This window comes from Opisthocomus hoazin, chromosome 5, assembly GCF_030867145.1.
Source record: "Opisthocomus hoazin isolate bOpiHoa1 chromosome 5, bOpiHoa1.hap1, whole genome shotgun sequence".
Taxonomy (NCBI): Eukaryota; Metazoa; Chordata; class Aves; order Opisthocomiformes; family Opisthocomidae; genus Opisthocomus; species Opisthocomus hoazin.
The window spans coordinates 62,207,261-62,226,847 of NC_134418.1; the positions used below are offsets into that span (position 1 = coordinate 62,207,261).

At 37.4% G+C, this 19,587-nt stretch overlaps 1 protein-coding gene across 3 annotated transcripts in view; it reads right to left on the bottom strand.

Annotated features, from left to right (window-relative positions):
• The window catches only part of GRID2 (glutamate ionotropic receptor delta type subunit 2), a 769,355-nt gene that overhangs the window by 195,392 nt on the left and 554,376 nt on the right, over positions 1-19,587 (bottom strand). For 2 of the 3 annotated variants that reach the window (XM_075421502.1, XM_075421501.1), the window contains exon 9: positions 1,358-1,387. The exons of the other annotated variant lie outside the window; for it this stretch is intronic. In XM_075421502.1, coding sequence (XP_075277617.1) covers positions 1,358-1,387 — 30 coding nt within the window. The remainder of the gene's footprint in view (positions 1-1,357; positions 1,388-19,587) is intronic. 3 annotated transcript variants of the gene reach the window in all.

A 19,587-nucleotide genomic window follows, 5' to 3' on the forward strand; every position in this document is an offset into this window, starting at 1 on the left:
CCACTCTCAAGTACCTGCCAGACACCTGTTTTTTTTCAGCTTATATATTACCTATTTTTGGATGTACCTTCAAGACTTATGGACAGAGTTATAGTTGCATCTACTGCATTCCTGCTCTTCTTCCTCAGACTCTTAACTAGTCACCACTACACTGCTGTCAGCAATCCTTCTTTTTTGGGAGTAGGAACAGCAAATCGTGCATCTGGTGGAGCTCAAGAGTAACTGCCGTCTACATGGTGCCCTCTCTCACCTTGCTCTTACTACAGTTTTGCTGTACACAAACTGTACAAATCAGCCTTGTACACAGATTATCTTTTGAATATTTCACTAGTAGAAACAATATTGTACAGTAATTATTCTTTTCACACAGTTGTTCACAAGTGATTGTCAGTGCTCAGAATTAAGTCCTGCTATTATTAGTGATAGGACAAAGATTGCTGACCACAAATGAGTGTTTAGGCACACAGGTGAATGCATTCGTGTAGAGTGAGGAGAGAGAATAAGCGAAGATATAACTAGATAGTAAGAAATCAGGCCCCGTGGAACATCAAATTTTGCAACCTATCAGATACCACTACAGAGGGATGATGATCTTTGAAAAAGCAAAGCGAGTATAGTTGATTACTAGATTTCATCTTGCAGCAATATGAAGTTTTTAAGGTTGTGGTTGAAAACAATTGACTTCAGTCACTCTTAAATACGATGCTAAAAGCCTGAAGCAAAATATTAGGTTTATTACTTATGTGAATAGTTTCACCAGTTTCAACCTCTGGAATCAATGATAAACAGATGCATGAGGATATGTAAAATGGATTACACTGTTACACACCTACTCCTCATCATACTTTAGCTTTTCTGATGTGCTATTTTACAGTCTTAAAATTAAGATATGGGGAGGGAAATCAATCTTTCAAAAAACTTTTAACAGAATTTTACATGAACGCACATGTCCATCCACATCCACATACAGATATATTAATACACATTTGATGATCATGAGAAAGTCAAAGATCTGTGCTTACAAACACGTCCACAGATTTAGAGTACATACATTTCCAGATACTCAAATTTCCACAATTTAGGCTGGACTTTTACAGAAGTTCTATGAAGAGACAATATCAACTGAAATCAAAGCCTCATTAGATCAATTCTCCCTGGGTAAAACAATTCAATCACTTTACATCCAGAGGACAAACACACAGCTTTTTGACCTGTAACAAACCCCCAAAAATCTTTAGTGGTGTCCACAGATTTGTAGTTCTAATTTTATCTAGAATAAGCACGGAACAAGCAAGACACAGCGCATAGGTCGAGTGAACTTGGGAATATGGTATCCACAGAGACAAATTTCTCCTACCTTTCTTCTACCCATGTCAAATAGGCGGAACTCACATCCAGGAAATAGGGAAAAGGAAGAGGCCAGGTTGTCAGTAACCAGAAGAAAAAGAAAGAGATAGAAAGATTATTCCCTGCCTAAGCACTAAGGGAGGTAAAGAAGAAATAATTGAAGAAGACAGCAGAAGGGACCTTGCAATGTCACCTAAATTCACTGTTTTTTATAAGGCAAAGGTAATTGTAACCACACAAACTTTAAAGACAGACCTTTGGCTCTTATTATTATATCCAGTCATCATACTCCCATGCAATGTTTGCTAAGCAAACTGCACTTCACCATCAGAGTACAACATGATGCATTTTATTTTAAAGCTCTGTATGACCTTACTGAATGAAGCGCTTGGCTTCTGGATGTTAAAGGAAGACACCTTTGTTTTAAATACAAATCAAGGGAGTTCAAAGCATTCTGAGACTGGATGCACTGAGCAGTAAGAAAAATATATTTTTTTTTCTACCCGGCTGTTCTTTTCCAGTGACTTTTCACTAAGCATTAAATCTGAACTGACTGTATTCTTTTCCTCCTATGAATTAATCCATTAGTAAAATCATGATCAGAACTATATGGGGCATAGTTCCTTCTTATACAACATAATATTCAAGTCAGATGAATGGAAATGTCTATATAAATCAGGCTTGCTTATTAAAATACTTCATCCAGTTAACAGGAACACATTACTTGATTTATTATAGTCCCATGGCACATCAGTAGCCCACAAACGCCATGTTACAATATTTAACAAAAGATATACTATTAAATAAAATATTTGTGAATAAATCAACAGCGATTTGTCTGCAGCGTCTAAGTATGAGCAAAGTATTTGGCTGATTACTTTTCTGCTTTTTGTATAGCACGAAACTGCAAAACATATTTTAAAAACTTCAATTATGTTGCAAGTTGCAGAGTTTGTCATTGGCATTATTAAACTGACATTTATCCTTTTGTTCAAATAGCTCTGCATAATAAAATGTCTATATCTTTTTTTAACTACATAGCTTTGCTATACACTCGAGGCTTTAAATGCATTTTAAATATTAACAAAGCTTTCATTAAAATGCAGAAACAGGAGTGGAGGAGCTTCTAGAAAAGGCTTTAGTCTGTCTCCTCCAGTTTTATGTAGAAATATTAATCAAAACCTTTATTAATACTGTACGAATTCAGAGCCTTCCAACAATTGGAATGCACATTACTTCTTATTTACATTACTCTCACTTTAGACTACTTCATTTAACAAAAGATTTAAGAGCCTGAGGATATAGAAAGTGCCATGTTGCAGAACTCACATTCCAGGCAAATTTCTGGATTTACGAAATGGAATATTGAAATTCAGTAGGAATCTCAAGCAGCATTTTCAAAAATATGTGCTTGATATGACAGGTACAGCTCTGGGAGAGACTGATTATTGAGTGCTCAAGATTTATGGCTAAGTTTTCTTCCTTTCCTTCCAAGACTTGGGGCGAAAAAAATGCACTGTTCACAGATAGAAACATCCACAGACTCAAGGAAACTGGGAGAGGTTAAACAGAATTATCAACTGTGCTGGGGTCAAACAATATGTCTCTTCTAGATTAAAGTCACAAATAGCAGAAGCTGTTATGGCATGTAAGGGAAAATCCTTTTATAAGTGTACAGTGTTAGAGAACAAAAATGATAAGAAGAAAGGAACAGTTTCATATTAGCAGGATATTACTAATATCCCAGTATCTGTGCTAATCTCCGGGATCTGTGCTGTTTGATATATTCATACATGATCTAGAAAAGCTGATGAATAACAGAGTGACAAAGTTTGCATATGGTGTTAAATAATTCAAAGGAGTAAACATGAAAATGGATGACGAAATCAGATAGATCTCGTGGTACTGAGTGACCGTGATACAATAAGAGATGACATGCAGTGCTGATAAATGTGAAGTAAAGTACATCAGAAAGAACAAATTTAACTACCAAAGGAGAGAGGAAGGAGGGGAGGGTGTTCCAGATTTGCATGAATATCAAAACCTTAGAAGGCTTCAAAATGCATAAAGAATAATCCATTAATCCGGGTTCATTAAACACAAAGGCACTATCTTCATATGAGAATTCTTTAAAACTTGCACTATTAGAAGACAGGATGATTTATGGAGGAACTGCAATGTTTTTCTATTCTTCCTTAAGCATCCTCCATCAGTTTTCAACAAAGTGTATTGGACTAAAGGACCTTCCCAGCCCCTTCTTATATTATCTGAAATAGATTTGTTGCAGCCAAAATCTGACCTGTCTTATTTATTATTAAATGCTACCACTATCTTTTTGTGAGAATAATGTTACACTGTAAAACACTGAAACACTGTGCGCAAATACATTTGCTCACCCCTTCTATTAATGCAACTCTATTCATTCTGCAATAGTACGGCCTCCCCTCCCCTGCCTACAACCATTGCATACCCAAACAGAAGCTTCACAAATTGATCAGCATTTGTTTTTTGTTTTTTTTTGACAACATTGGCTCTGCATATGAAGAAAAAATCAGAAATGACTAGTTTTGAAAAAATATAAGCTGGAAAGGCGATTTCCTACGGGAATTCTTCTACTGAACTTCACTGAGACCAAAATTTCACTTGTAGTTTCAAACAGGTAGTTAAGAATTTCACTAGAAGGCCTTTTGGAATTCAAGGAAGAGGAGGACTTTGGACCAGGCCTTTAATTAGGAAAAAAAGATTGCAAAATGGACAATTTCTACAAGATAAGTAGAAACTTACACGAAATTGCATAGATTTTTTTTTTCACTACGACTTCTTCATATCTTCTGGCTATGACATTTTGAATTACAAACAGCAAGACAAAAATTAATAGATAGACATGAAACTCAAAACTCATCTGTGAGCTCCAGTCAATATTATGACTGTACTGAGTGGGCTGAATCATATAAGTAACCATACTAAATTTATGTTCATGCTTCACTTGTATGGTGTAAACTTATCGTTACTCAACATGTGAATTTTATAAACATCTCCAGTTACTTGCCTCTGCTAGAAACCTACCCTGAGCATTTTCGTTATATGTATTACACTCAATGAAGTTGAGTGAATTTTTTAACATTTATTTCAGGTATCCTCGTATGGGGGTACAAAGATTTTAATTTGTATTTTTATTTGCTTTGTCATTTCTCTATATACATAAAGTACAAAGCTGGTCTATATTTACACAGGATGATGTAAAGCAGCTGCTTAGCTCATGCTCAGAGACTAAAAAAAAAAAAAAGAAAAAAACTGCCTATGCTAGGTCTTCTCTGGGACTTTTACTAAGAATCAAGTCTACTTAGTTTGAGTTTGACTACACTAATGTAGCACACAGCTGTTTTTCAGTTCAGAATGAGTTTCTATTTGCCCACAAGACTACACTGCAAACAAAATCATAAAATCTCCATCCCAGAAAGCAAAAAAAAGGAAACTAACTTAATAGTCCTTCCTCTTGAAAAACTGAGCTATTAAGTTAGTGTGAATAAGACAATTAAGAAAAACTTAGAACCTAAAAAATCTTTTAGATTTATACAATTTGCCATGTTTTACAAAAGATAAATGAAACTTTCCCACCCTAAATCAGCACCACATTCTATAATACTTGAAATACATTGAATCCACTTTGTAATTTCTGGATTATAGCTGTCTGTCTTCTAATGCAGAGGTCCAAGGTGGTAAATTTGCAGGCAGCAACTTTAAATTTTGGTGTAAGAATATATCCAAGTACCATGCATATTGAAAGTGAAACTGAAAATGTCTTCTAAAACATGTTTGACTGTGTAAAATTTGCAGAATTTGTCATTTGAGACTGTTTTTGTAATCTTCAAACCAGAGGTTACTCTAATTTAAAATATACTCAATTGCTGATGTTGGAGGTGGAGGGGATATGTTTCAAAAAGTGACAAGACAAAAAATAATCTTAAATTTATTCTAATAAAACTACTTGCATTCTGTACACACAAAATCAGAAGGGGCTTGAAGGGGTCACTTGTTTAAAGAAGCTACAAACCTGATGGGGAATAATTAGTGTCATGCTTCAGTTCAAGCTCCTCCCTTTGCTTCGTTATGCTCATTTATTTAGAGTCAACTATTTGGGAAGTGTCTTTCTAATTACACATCAGAGACCCCATAGTAATGTGCTTACCAATTATGCATTTAAAAGCACTTCTGCATGTAGTGACAGCCTAGCAGGCAGAGAAATGAAGTTTAAAATAGAAACATGAAAAAGAGAGGTGCAATGTTAGGACTTAGTAAAGATGTATTACCCTAGAATAGAGGCAATTTCTTTCTCCAGTCAGAAGTGTGTGTGTATATATATATAACTAGTTGCAGATATCAGTGAAGAAGCCATGATACACATGGGTCTGGTTCATATTGTGAATTCTGAGAAGCATGAGGTCTACGCTACTTAAGGAATTTCCAAGCTCCCATTTTTTTTGAATCAAAGTACAAAAAGGAAACGTCTCCATTCCAGGCTGGAGTACTACCTCAACTGCTGCTGAGGATGTTGTTTACACCATTTGATACCTCCTTGCCTCCAAAACTGCTGTGTAGATATTAACCCCATACTGCAGACTCACAAATATTCCCATTTTCTCTATAAAGCAGATGTCTTGCCCTGTCTTTACATCCCATGAATTGCATAGTTGTTCAGCTGGCCACCTTTGCCAGTTATCCAAGGTTTTACTATGTTGCAACAGACTTAACAGTTAACAGCTAATTATCAGGCAAGGTAGTTCAGGCAATCAGCTCAGTTCCTTAGAAAGAATAATAATCAGAAAAAAGATGGTTTCTATCAAGGTGTTAAGCTGCACAGAAATTCTAGCACAATAGAAGGACAAGAATAGGATTGATTAGAAGCTATGATATGTTCACAGATCATGCCGGGAATCTCTGGTACGCACAATGCAGCTTCAACGCAAATCAATATAGGCAGTCTGACGATGGCCCTTCAGAAGGGAAGCGCAATCAAGCCGCCACTCCGAAAGACAGAGCCGGTCCAGCAGCGAGCTCACAAGTTCTCACTTCCCAGCATCAATGGGAGTGAAGAATTTGTCTGATAATTATGGCCATTCAAAAGATTTTCACTGTTAAGTAGGCTGGGAAATTCAGGAAGATATTCTGGGTTTTGCCTTAAAATGGCACAATTACTCATTGACAGCACAGCAGCACCATTGTGGGGAACCACTAGCAAACATCAGCCTCACAAGCTGCAGATGACATAATTTGAACAGAAGTGGTAAAGTTTTCCCCATATTGTTTTGGGAGCTTCAAAAACCCATTCTGAAAACCATGAAGTTTGGCAGTAGCTTTTTTAAAGAGAGAAGTTACAAAATAAGGGTACATATACTACCTCCCACTCCCTCAAATCTTATTTTCAGATGCCTAGCTGTAATTGTGTAGGCCCTGTTCACCAAAGAATAGTAGGTGGCTAGTCATTTTTATAAATTTACTCATTTATTTCAACACAGTGTCTAGAGTTATACTTCTTTCTACGAAAAATCTTCAACAGTCTCACCAAGTCTCTCTGCAGCATATGGTCCTAACTCTACTGTTTTTAGCAACCAAATGGAGTGAGGGTAAGCAGTGATATCCAGCAAAGGAAAAAAAACCTACGTTGAAAAATTAGTAAATTTCTAAAATGTAGTTTACTTTCCACTTTAATTCAGGACTTTGAATTAAATGCAGATTTTAAAAATAGGTTGAACTAACTTCCCCTACCCCTGTTCTCCGTAAAGTTGTATGTAATTGAACTTCCCGGATTTTGAAATTAAAATTGGAGGGGAAAAAAAAAAAAAGTATACTGCTACCCTAACTACTACCACGCTTCTATCTGAAAACAGTGATTTCTTAAAGGTATTTCACTGAAATTTTAAACGCCACTAACTATATATAGGCACACCTGGCAGGAAGCTCTGCTCCTGCAGACCAAATGCATGAGGAGATGAGAGGGCTTGCACCAGCCCTTGTGAGAGATGGTCGAGGTGATTAACTGACCTCCTCCTTTTGTCCCACTGCCTGAAAAAGTGTGGTGGGAGAGAGGAGTCAGGAGGGTCACCTCCAAGATCATTTCACGTTCAAGGCAACTGGTTCAAATGAACAGCTTGTGCCTGGGCCCTTAGATCATGAAGAGCTGCATGAAGAGCAGCACAATTCCCAAAGCAACTGAAATAAGCAGAAACCTTTCCAGGACTGCCCTGTGCATGCTCTCTGTACACCATATATCTTTACTGGAGGAATCATTCGAGGGAGAGCAAAGCTGATTACTAACTCAAGAAATAAAACTCACTCCATGAGACCTCTGAGACTGTAGGGGCTACAGTTTCTCCTTGTTTTTTCCAACATACTAGACCAGCTTTCCTCTGGTGAGGCATTTGAAGATGTTGCATGATGGTAAATGAGACACTCTAATTCACAGGAAATAGCTTTGCTACCAGAAAGCACATTTGTTTTTCAGGGTAAAAACCCAAACAAATAGACAAGTAACCAAGAAAAAAAATTAATATATAGTGCTTAAAAATCATATGAAAAAGTCATCCTTGGAGCTTAATTAACCACAGAGTTCTGCACATTTTGTTAAAGGAATTAAATACCTGTAAAACTGTAAAAATGCCTTACAATTTACTACTTCTGCACCTATACTTAGGAACTTAAATCTTTAATTTGCCATATAAACCTAAGTGCTTTCATCTTCCAAGATGCTTAAGACTCTTAGCTCCCATTAACTTTGTAAATTTAGATATCTAAGCCCTACTAAGCAAAAAAACAACTCTCCATGCTTCTGGTGTTTTCATCAAGTGTACTTTTAGTGTGGGATGATATTTCCCTCTCTGAGGAACAATTATGTAAATAAAATTAACATATACATATTTATTTACATTACACACACTTAAAAACACAGACAAAATTGCTTTTACACAGTGTACATGTTTAAGTAAGTTATCTTACAACCTTACAGTTTAATGATTAACTTTTTTTTTTTTATTTTTAGTTAGTGATGTGTTAATTACATAAATATCCTACTGGAAGAGAGAATGGGAACTTTGGCTATGTGGGCTTTTTTATTTAGTGTATATTCTACCGCACCATTTCTGAAGTACCCTAAAGGGTCATAAATCAAAATTTACAGATAAAAGGAGTCTAATATGTCTAAGGGTTTTCAATTCTGAATTTTCTGGATATAATTCAGTCTTGTCGGAAGAAAGAGAAATGAAGCATTCTTGCAAAAATATAAATATATGTATGCATGTATTTGTGTGTGTGAAGAAGAATTCTATCTAGCCTACAGGAAGATAAAAACAGCTTACAGTGAAGAGGATCTATCACAAAGAATAACTCAAGCCAATAGAAAAATCAATCCAATGTACCACAGACAGAGCATGCAGTCTAAAAAATCCACTAATGCTCAAACATCAGGACAAAATTTGAAGAGTAAACATTACGGAGAAAAAACAAATCAGAAACAAGACAGAAATGACCATAATAAGTGATAACCAATCAGGACCAGAGACCATAGCATGACATAAGATAAAAGCATAAAAAAAATAATCTCCTTCTCGTAAATCTGTTGTCAAGACTCATGGTAGCTCTAATGAACTGCTCCATCAAAGCCTAAAACTGAAAATAAATGGTAAGTGACCCTCTTCTAATTCCCCATCCAAGTCACTTGGCTCATTACACACTTACATTAGAGTGATAAAAGCCTGCTGAGTGAGTCACTCGGCAGAACAAGAAGCAAATACAATCTGATAGCTTCCCTGAGTTTGTCTATCATCTTGTTAGGGACAGGCAAAAAGAAGGAAAAAACTGATGACAGAAATATCAAGAGTTGAGAAGTTAAGGACAAACGTGCTGGAGGTTAAGAAGAACAGAAAAACCACGAAGTAAAATGGCTCCCTGTAAAGCTATTAATCTCAGAAGTTAAACCCCAGGCACAATTTCCTACGTCTGTCTCAGGCATAATGTATTCATTATTGCTATAAAGAATAGTGTGATGGCAAAGCTGTGAATTTACCATCAGCACTTGGGAAAAGAGGAGATGGGGTGACTTTCCAGTCAAAGAGGAGTCAACTGAAAGAACAGGAATAAAACCAAAGAGAAGCCAATAATATGTGCTACTGTCCATAAGCCACCCATGAGTCTTCTGCAGAGTTGCGGCAAGCGACCCCGCCCAGGAACTCAGGTACCCCCTGAAACAGAGATTTCAAAATGAGGTATGACTGCCAGGAAGGAAAAGCCTCAGGGCTTTAGCAAGACCTGGAGTCAAAAGTCCATCTCACCTTCGGGGCACTCAGCATTTCTGAGCACCCAGTATTTGAGGCTGAGTAATCTATTTTCACACAGAGCGCTCAGTGGTCTAGGGTTTTATATGAAAACTGTAAGCCACCAGCTTCTGTGTGCATGCACCTATATGTATGTATGCACGTATACATATTAATGAGCTTCTATATGAACTTAAAATGAAACTGAAGTCCGCCAAAAACTTTTCTCCGGTATCCCAGGTCTTCTTAGTGGTCTGTGCTTTAAGAGAGGGGTGCAATTTAAAGGCATTATAACTATTTCTACATAAATAAGCCATACAAATAATAAATTATTCAAGTCTTAAAATTAAAGGCAGGCACTGCAATTGGAATTCTTTTTATTAGTTGAATTACAGGGAGAAGTCTGACGACAGTGGCAAAAGGCTAAAAATTAATGTTTCTTCCGGATTAGTTTTTCAACTTATTAGGAAGTCAGTAGTAAAAGCTGGACAGTGATCTTCTAACTGTAAAGGGGAGCAGAGGAGGTATCTGTATCCAGATTTTGGCATTTCACACTGACCATGTGTATTTGGAACTGATGGACAGCAAAAATAAAGCAAAAGAAAGAACATGGAAAGGCAGCATAGAAAGCAATCATATTCATTCCCTTCCCATACTTTGCCCAAAACAGGTTTCTTCCTCAAAACTCTTCTGTTCCCACATTGACAGGGGCACAGGAAAATGAACATCCTTGCTGTTGTATCACCCAGTGGTATCAGAAGCTAAAAATAAAGAGGAAAGAGATGTCTTGCCATTCCGCAACATTATTGAAGAGCTTCTCTCTACCACCCACCTTGATCTCCTACTTGCTTGCCCCATACTCATGTCTCTAATTTACATCAGTTCTCAGCCTAAAACTCACCTTCAAGTGGTGATTGTCCAGACTAGTCAAATCCCATACACAGGCTACGTGGAGAAATGCACCAGCCAGCCAGGTTTGTACTTCCAAGTTGAAACGCTGGCCTTTTTACTGATACAGAAATAGTCAGCAGAGAATACCAGCTAGTCGTGAATCTGTCTCCTTCAAAAATGCAGTAGGGGATGGGACATATCCCACAAGACTGACTTGAAATAACAGCTACACAAGAAATAAGGCAGGAAACTGTGTGGCAGCCCTGAGGCACTTCGCAACACTGTGTACCAAGATTGCTGCATCAAATATATTGCATTTTTAAAAAGTGTCATGATTCCTCTTTTTCTACTGTGTTGAAAGAGATATGATTGTTTCCCCTTTCAGTAAAGGCACAGAGAAAAAATTAATAACCATCTCTCAAAAACTGGTTCTTGAATTGTTTTTGCACCTTTAATTTCCTGCCAAAGCATGTAGTCAGTTTTCAAGGTGACATTTACAGAAGCTCCTTACAGATTGATTGGCTAAACTGCTGGGGAGCCAGGAGAATTCATATAAAGAATGACCTTCACTCATTATGAAGTCAGACCTGCTGATATTGTCACATACCAGAACAGCCCACCCACCCCCCACTAGATGGTCAGAGAGGGCCGCTGCTGGATGCAGATCATAAGCAGGACAGCAAACAATAGGCTGGAGGATCCCTGGAGTTCCTGACAACCCTCTGGTGATAAGTCAGGTCATGGTGCTGCCTCCTGAGTGCTAGACAGAAAAGCAAAAAAGCAAACTTTTCTTGGAAGACATTCTGCGTAGTAACAAAGAGTTACTTGGAGGGTAACAGCGACTTCAGGCAGTAAACATGCAAATTCCTTCTCTTTGTGAGCATCTGCAGGCTCTCACTGTCCTTCCTCACAATTTGTCTCCCTTTCAGCCTTTTACTTGGAAGTTGCTGTACTCTTGGTGCAACTCAAACTTTCTGCCACTGACTTGTCCTTTCAGGCCAAGCAGCTCGGGACAGGGGCACTTGCCAAATTTGCATTTGGTACAGAACAAGTCATTGCTCTGTATAAAAACATCTAACACAGATCAATAATTTTGCTAGGTTACCAACAATGGCAAATTGTGTTTTAATATTTTTCAGTACAAAGCAGCATGCCTGTGCTTTGGCAATAGAATAGGCTCTGAATGGCTTACGTGGCTCTGGACATGTACCAAATTTCCCTTTTCTTTTACTGCTTTGGCTAGAAAAAAACCACACTTGCAAAAGACAAGATGTGTTCTTTCATTTTTGCCCATTCACTCATTCGAAAATATTGCCATGACATAGACCTACTGAAACACATGGCAAAACTTAACTTTCATCAAAAAAGATCCATTTGGGAGCTGCAAGCTATATATACATAATCTGTAGCATTTCTAAATTACAGTCCCTCCTACAGTATAAATTCACAGCCTTTCTGAATCCATAATGCTATCATTGAAGAATTTGCTTGATTACTTTGAAGTAAAACACAGAATTGATTGAAGTTTAACTACAGTCCTTGATTTAATCTAATCAGATTTAATCATGGCACAGAAATCGAAGGTCATGTTTTTGTGATGTGCTTCACAAAACCTTTCACAATAGCATGTGGTTAGGAAATCAGTCATGATTTAAGGGTCCATGTATGACTTCTCAGTGCTTCCAAATCTAAGGCAAGAAGCATCGGTTTCGGGTAACTGAGTGAGCTTGAACTTGATCTTTTCACAGAGATTTGGAGAAGGAAAGATATTTATAGGCTTTGAAACCAAACAGTGAAATTAGCTAGCTAATATCTCTAGATAGTTCTCACAGTTATGAACCGCTTTCTAGGGCAGCACTTCCCTCTACATGCTTTAGAGGGAGATTACTAGTTAACATACACACCTGAATTAGCTGTCTAAAATTTATTTAATAAAATAAATTTAATAATTTATTTTTAATATAGTAGTGACTAGCTCATTATTCCAGTACGCAATTAAAATGTCATTAGCTTTTTCACTGCTCACGAGACACACAGACTTTGTTTAACGTCTTCTTGAAATATTTCTATATAATTACAGAAAAGGATATATTGTCATGATGTTTATATGAGGTTGAAACACATAAATAAATAAATAACTATTCCTATACACACATGTCCACACACCATAGATCGAACCAGTGAGCTTACTCACAAACTTCAAGCTGAAATATACAGCCCAACCATCACATCTTTATGGACACTTATTAATCCACAATATCCAACTCACTATGATTTCCTAGTAAATAACATTTGCACCAAAGGAAAAATCGTTTTTGCTCTTGGGTTAAAGCTTGTGAAAAAGAGAGTAGTTTTAATTCTCACCAAGAGAGGGCAGTGAAATATGTCAAATTATTAGAAGATCCCACACAAGAGCCATACACCTTTATAGCAAGCATGATAGCAAATAATTTCTGCAGACATTTATTTTTAAATTTTGTGGAGCATTCAGCTGATGCTGTATTATTTTTAACTAACATCCTCTAACCCCTGAGTAAGTGTACTATTGTGTTTGGAACTCAGAAAAAAAGGAGGAGATTATGGATAAAACTATGAGTCCTTATGAATTAAGATTTTACTTTTTTTCCTATTTCAAACAAGTTTTTTGAAGAAGAATATTTAGAAACACCTGCCTTCTACAGCCAGGTTCATAGCAGAGTATAAGTTTTATTTTTAATTTTAGCTGACTTCTCCAGAATGTGTGGACTTTACCGCTTAGCTCTATCCCACACTTTCTCTTCTTTCAAAACCCGAAATGGCAAGGTAGAGGGCTGCTTTTATTCCCAGCTCTTAATGATCTTGTTACAGGTAAATAGCCATGCTATGCTGTTCAGGATGATTGACTTTTTTGAAGAAGTCAGTATATTCATTTTTTTGGCCTGAGGTGATCTCAAGACTTTTAGGTTGAGAAGTTTAAATTGTCCTACTCCATTAAAATATCTTTCCTAAGTCTGCTATGTGTGGTCTCCAAAGGGCTGCAACATCTTCAAGTCAATGTCCTCTTGCAATTCTGAGTCTACTCCTATCCCCACAGTTTCAAAAATATGGCTGGCAAAAGACAGCACATTTCTCTTTTTCACACCCAAGTGAAGATAACCGTTTTGCTGAGCTAAGATAATAACCAACAACTGAATGTGTAAACTTTCAATGGATAGGTATAATCCACGGGAAAATATTTTGTCTTCTACAGAAAGATTGAGGTTTATGTTCAAGAGGATTTAAGAGAGATCACACTGATGATAGAACCCGGCCAATCTGGCACATGATTATATATAATATATTCGCAACTGCCAAGGCACCTTTCAAGGATATAGTAAAAGTGTTTAAAAAAAAAAAAAAGGAAAGAGAGTGAGAGAAATACACTTCTACATCATTTTATCAATGGTCTTTGAAGGTTTAGAGAGGTTTTAAGTCCTTTTTTCAAAATGGATTTAAGTAGACAAGACACAGAGAGGTTTTAAGTCCTTTTTTCAAAATGGATTTAAGTAGACAAGACACATGTATGGGCCTTTCCTCTCTTTCTATAAGAATAACAAACAAGAAAATACAAAATAAAACAATAAGGACAAACATTTTAACAAGCTATGCTAACATTCTGTGTTTTCTTTATTGATATTGTCATCTTGCAGAAACGATTTGCCTCAGTATGCTGAAGTGACACAACAAACTATAAAGCATCTTCTAATGACTAATGGACTGACTGACAATTTAGATGTTAACGCTGTTAGCCTAGTAAAAATTAGAAGGAATATACAACCTAAACGAAAATTTGGAGGAGTCGATCTGTAATATCTGTGGAGTATGATGTTACATACTGCACACATTAAACAAATGGGGATGTGGTACACTATCAGAAAAAGAAGATCAAAATTTCTTATTAAAGTTTCCTATCACATTTGTCCTTATCCCTCCCCACAAACTGTAAAGGCAGCACGAAAATCTTCACCATGAAATCAGTTTGATGTGAAATTCACTCCCCTTTGGACTGAACAGAAATCCTTCAATACATACGGATGCTAAAAATATTTGTATTCTGTGCATCAATCCCTGTTTAATGCAATCTGCTGGTGGCCTACAGTCACAAAGCAATATAAAGACTATATTCTCATGTGGGAAGATATCCATCACTTAGTTGGTCTTGTCATGTTTGCTTTCCCACAGACACAATAAGTGGCAAAGCTAAAAGCAAGCAGGATGTAAAGTCTTCAACAGTAAAGTTAGTAGCAAGAGAGGACAACAACTTCCACATTTTGTTCAGCATACAACAAGCCCCAAGGCCAAACAGAGAAATCAATTCCACTATTCAGAATCAAGCATATCAAGAGACTCATTATAACTTTACTGTAGACCAAACTAGCTGTGAATTATTCTAGTCTTTCAAATATATTTAAAAAGGTAATTTATGAACAAATAGGTCACATAATATTGGGGAAATAGTTTGTCTTAGTCTACACTGACCAAAAGGCTATACTTTAAAATCTTTCTGCTAGCTACCAGACATTGACTACCCAAGTACTGTAGATTGGGTTTCTAGATAAAATATTTCCATATATCATTACTGTTGTAGAACAGAAAGTTCACCTTACCTGTTCCTTCCTCTGCAACATACTGTTGCAGAGATAACAAAAATCCACCAATGTAGCACTTTGTTTTCCAGGTTGTAGCCCCATTCTGGAATAAAGTCCGTGGAATTACACCCATCGACCTCCATCACTAGATAAAATCTACAGTGTGAACAAAACTGCTCTGACAGCGAGCTGGACCCCCTCTCTAATTCAAAGCTTGGACTACCCCTCCTGTAACCTTTTCTTAAGCAGATTTTTCCAGCGTGCAAATGAACCTTTCATGCATCTTATGCCACTGCCTATATCCCTGCAGCAAGGCATGGAAATTCTCAGACATTATTCTTTGTTAATCCAACATTACATGTGACTCTCTTTACAAGACAAAGTAGGCTCACACAGTCTGCAATATCAGAAGCAGAACTTGTCATCTGAGGAAAAAAATGAATGAAGCAGCAATAAACATCCACCTAGCGTCAGGCCTAGATGGGCACTCCACCAGGGATTGCAAGGTGTCCTGGGTTCAGCCAGGACAGGGTTAATTTTCACCGGACTCCAGGAAGGGGCACAGCCGGGCGGGCTGACCCCACCTGGCCAAACAGAGCAGGGTATTCCATATCATGTGCTGTCATGATGGGTTCCGGTGGGGGGGAGGGGAGCGGCGGGAACTCACTCGCAGCTCGGGAGAGTGTGTGCGCGCTGGTCTGGTCCGGGTAAGAGAGGCTCTGTGGGATGTGCGGTTTTTGTTGTGTTTTCCCCTTATCTGTATCGTTGTTGTTGCTGTTCCCTTTGTTTGCTGTTCTGTTAAACTGCCCTTATCCCGACCCACCAGTTTCTGCCTGTTTCTTTCCATTCTCCTCCGCACCCCGGTGGGGGGAGGGGTGGCTGCGTGGCGCTTTTGTTGCCGGCCGCAGCCAAACCGTAACACAAGGCAAGGTAGCTGCTGCAGAGCAGAGGTGAATAGGAAGGTGAAGATAACTCTTAATGAAGACAGGAATGAATACAAGGAAAAAGAGTTCTTGTAACACTGCTGAACCACTGTGGCATGAGTGGGACTAATACTCCCTTTAAGAAGTTAATAAATATTTTAACAAAATTGCATTAATTGACATTGTTCCAGTGAGTGATAAGTGTGGTTTAATTATGGATACATGCTATTTAACTAGATCTTAACCAAAATATTTGTTTTCTTACTACATATGTTTATGTCAAATATTTGTTTCAGGCAATATAATACACAGCTTAAAATAGACTAATGAGATCTCAGACATGCACATTCAATGGGGAAATCAAACATTTTATCAGCAGTTAATAAATTTAGAGAGCTATGAGTACCTGAGTACTAATTCAGAATACAAATAAGTTTAGAGTACTGAAACATTCTAGAGCCAAACTGATGTAAAACACCTGTATCAAGGCTTTAAAATATAAATTTATTGTTTTTAAAAGCAATCAATTTATAATGCAAAATCAGCAGAGTTGTATACAAATCACACTTTGAATTAAAATATTCATATAAACCACTGAAGGCTCATTATTAAGGCTCTCCATTAGAACACATACTTTAAATCAGGTATTTATGAGCTATAACTACATTAATTATTTTACAAGTGCATCTAAAAAAATTCATTATTTCAAATTAATAGATTTATGACTAGATAAGGTGCAGAAGCAGCTTGGTTGAGCATGGATCGGGAAAATGCAGCAAAAACAAGACAAGATCTGAGCTTCAAGAAACACAATGAGGAAGCAAAGACAAGATGGAAGGAATACAGAGGCAAAGCAGCAGGTAAATTAATTGGAAGCACACAAATTTCCAAAGGTTTTACACGTAAAGGGTAGCGTGGCTAGCATCAGAAAGCAGGATGTGGCAGTAACAGAGAAGAGAGAACTCTGGCAGTATCTGCAGTAACACTGGAATCACTCGTGAAACAGCAAACGACCCAGCGGTAGCAAAACAACCCATATTTCTTGCTGTAACCATGGCTTGGCTCCTAATCTCTGGATTTGCTTTGGCTACTTTATACACCTTTCCTAGATAGAAATGTCGCATAAGTCCAGGAAACAAAAAAGGGCTTTATTTCCAGGGGTTTAAGGAAGGCACCATTTCCGGTACCATGCATTTTGCTCTCAATATGTTTCTGTTGTCTGCGAATATGTTAAAGTTCTCAGCTATAGCTAGTAAGTTATTAGTTTAAATCCAACTGTTACGAATTTCACTAAAAAAAAAACCCCAAACATACCAGTTTCAATACATTACACTACATTTTTCTAAAGTCATAAAATGCTTTACATATGTGACCAAAATGCAGGTTAATTTGAGCTTAAATTTCAACAGAAGACTTGCTGCAATTTATCCCATCCTATCCTTTTCTGTTTACACATGAAAAATATTCTATCCACTGTTATGCTTGAGATACAAACAGCCATAGTATGTTTTACAGTTTTTGAGAAATGTAGAAAAGTAGGATTGGAAGTAATGATAAGACGTTTTTCTAACAGACATTTCCTACAGGTGTCAGACACACGTTGCCAAATTCCTTACAACAGTAGACACACCTTGCCAAGTTCCAGCAACAGTAAAATCCTGATTTCTAGCCTAAAGACTTTAAAGGCCTTATTAGTGCTTGCAATTTCCTGAAAAGCTTCATTTTTCAGAAGAGGTTCTATTAAATTCAGTTCATTCTGTTTACTGAGATGAAAACATAAAGTATTTGAGATTTAATAGATATCACTTGTTCTATTACTTTTGCTGTGCATTTTAAAGCAGAAATACACCATGACAAGAGCATTTATTATTCATTTTTATTGTAACTTACCCTTTGATTAAGGCATTATATCATAACATTAGATCAGGCAAAAATCTGAGCACTGTCGTGTTAAGGCTGAATCATAAAAATCTTTCAACACTATGAAAGAACTATAAATATTATGAAGTCATCAAAAGCTTCATCATCCTTGTCTTTATTATCTGTAAAGAACTCAAAAGGTGCAAGGAGGTGGCCCTTACCAGTTGAACAGAAGTAACTTTTTATCTCTGGAAATCACTTTTAAGATTTTTTTAATGGCAGGATACAGCTATAACCACTTTATGGGAAACATATCTCAGCATTGCCATAAATGCAATATTGAGACAAAATGACATATTATTTCTACTTCTGAAGTTCTTTTGGCAGATAAGAAAAAGTAATTTGAAAACTTTCACTGTACAAATGAAGATTTACACATAGTAAACTCTACCATATTCTGAAATACATAAGCTGAGTAATTGAGCTGGAAGCCACATGATAAACAATGATACAGCATCCATGTTGAAATCAGAGGGACACTTCTCTTTGTCTTCTCAGATTTCCCTGTTAGCTTCTTATCTGTCTTAAAAACACCACGACAAACAAAGATTTACCGTACTTTCAGCTGTGTTGTGCTAACAACAGCAGAAAGCAATTTCCACAGCTCAACACATCATGTCTCCTCTTTCTCTTTAGCTAACCACTGGACTCACATGCATTTCCTGTTCCAACCCAAATGTGAGACTCCCCGTCGACCCAAGCTGTTCTCCCTGATGGGCACCGCTCTCCTCTCACCGGGGACAGCTGACCATTGACTTTTTGCTAACGTAACTCTTTCTGACACTTGCGTATAGAAGCCTACATCCTTCTGATTAATTTGCGAGTCTTTAGCAGCTTCATGGATGTTTTCACATTCCCGCCCACTGTAAATCTACTCCCATGGCTGCGGAGGCTGAGGGTGCTAGATATTACATAGTTATATACATATAGATATATAGAGGGTGCTCTCAGTGGCAGTCCACAGGCCCTGCATTCTTATTGAGTTCAATTAACTACTTTCCCAATCAGCTGATGACTTGGCTAGCTCCTCCAGATCCCACAGCCTGTGGAGGGAGGACTAAAGGGATCAAGTATTTGGGTTTGGGTCCTCCCTGCTGCAGTAGAATGTGACACTGAATACTCTATGGCCACAGTGGTGAAGGTCGTTGGACTTACCGGGGCGACTTACCCCACTGCAGGAAAATACTGCCTACTACTGTCAACAAAGCAGCATTCAGCATCATGCTCAAGAAATAGTCTTTCCACACACACACATACAAAAATCACACCCTCCCCCAAAAACTAAACCACCTTCCTTTCTTCTGTGCTATACGTGATTATTCAGTGTCTAGTAAGACAAGTTTTCATATTTTTCTGCTAACAGGCTAGCTTGGAACAAAGAGAGCTTACTGCAAAAGAAGAGCGTTCCTGCTTACTTTAAAATTTCTACCAGCAAAGTTTTGATTAATATGAGTCTTCCAGGCCTTTCAGATGTACCATAGGGCCTCACCTGACATTCACCAGCCTACAAGACAACACAGCCTTCAAGGACAAGTCCCTCACAAAATGTGAAAATTAGAAACAATTTGGTGAAAGGTTGGACCAGAGGATTTT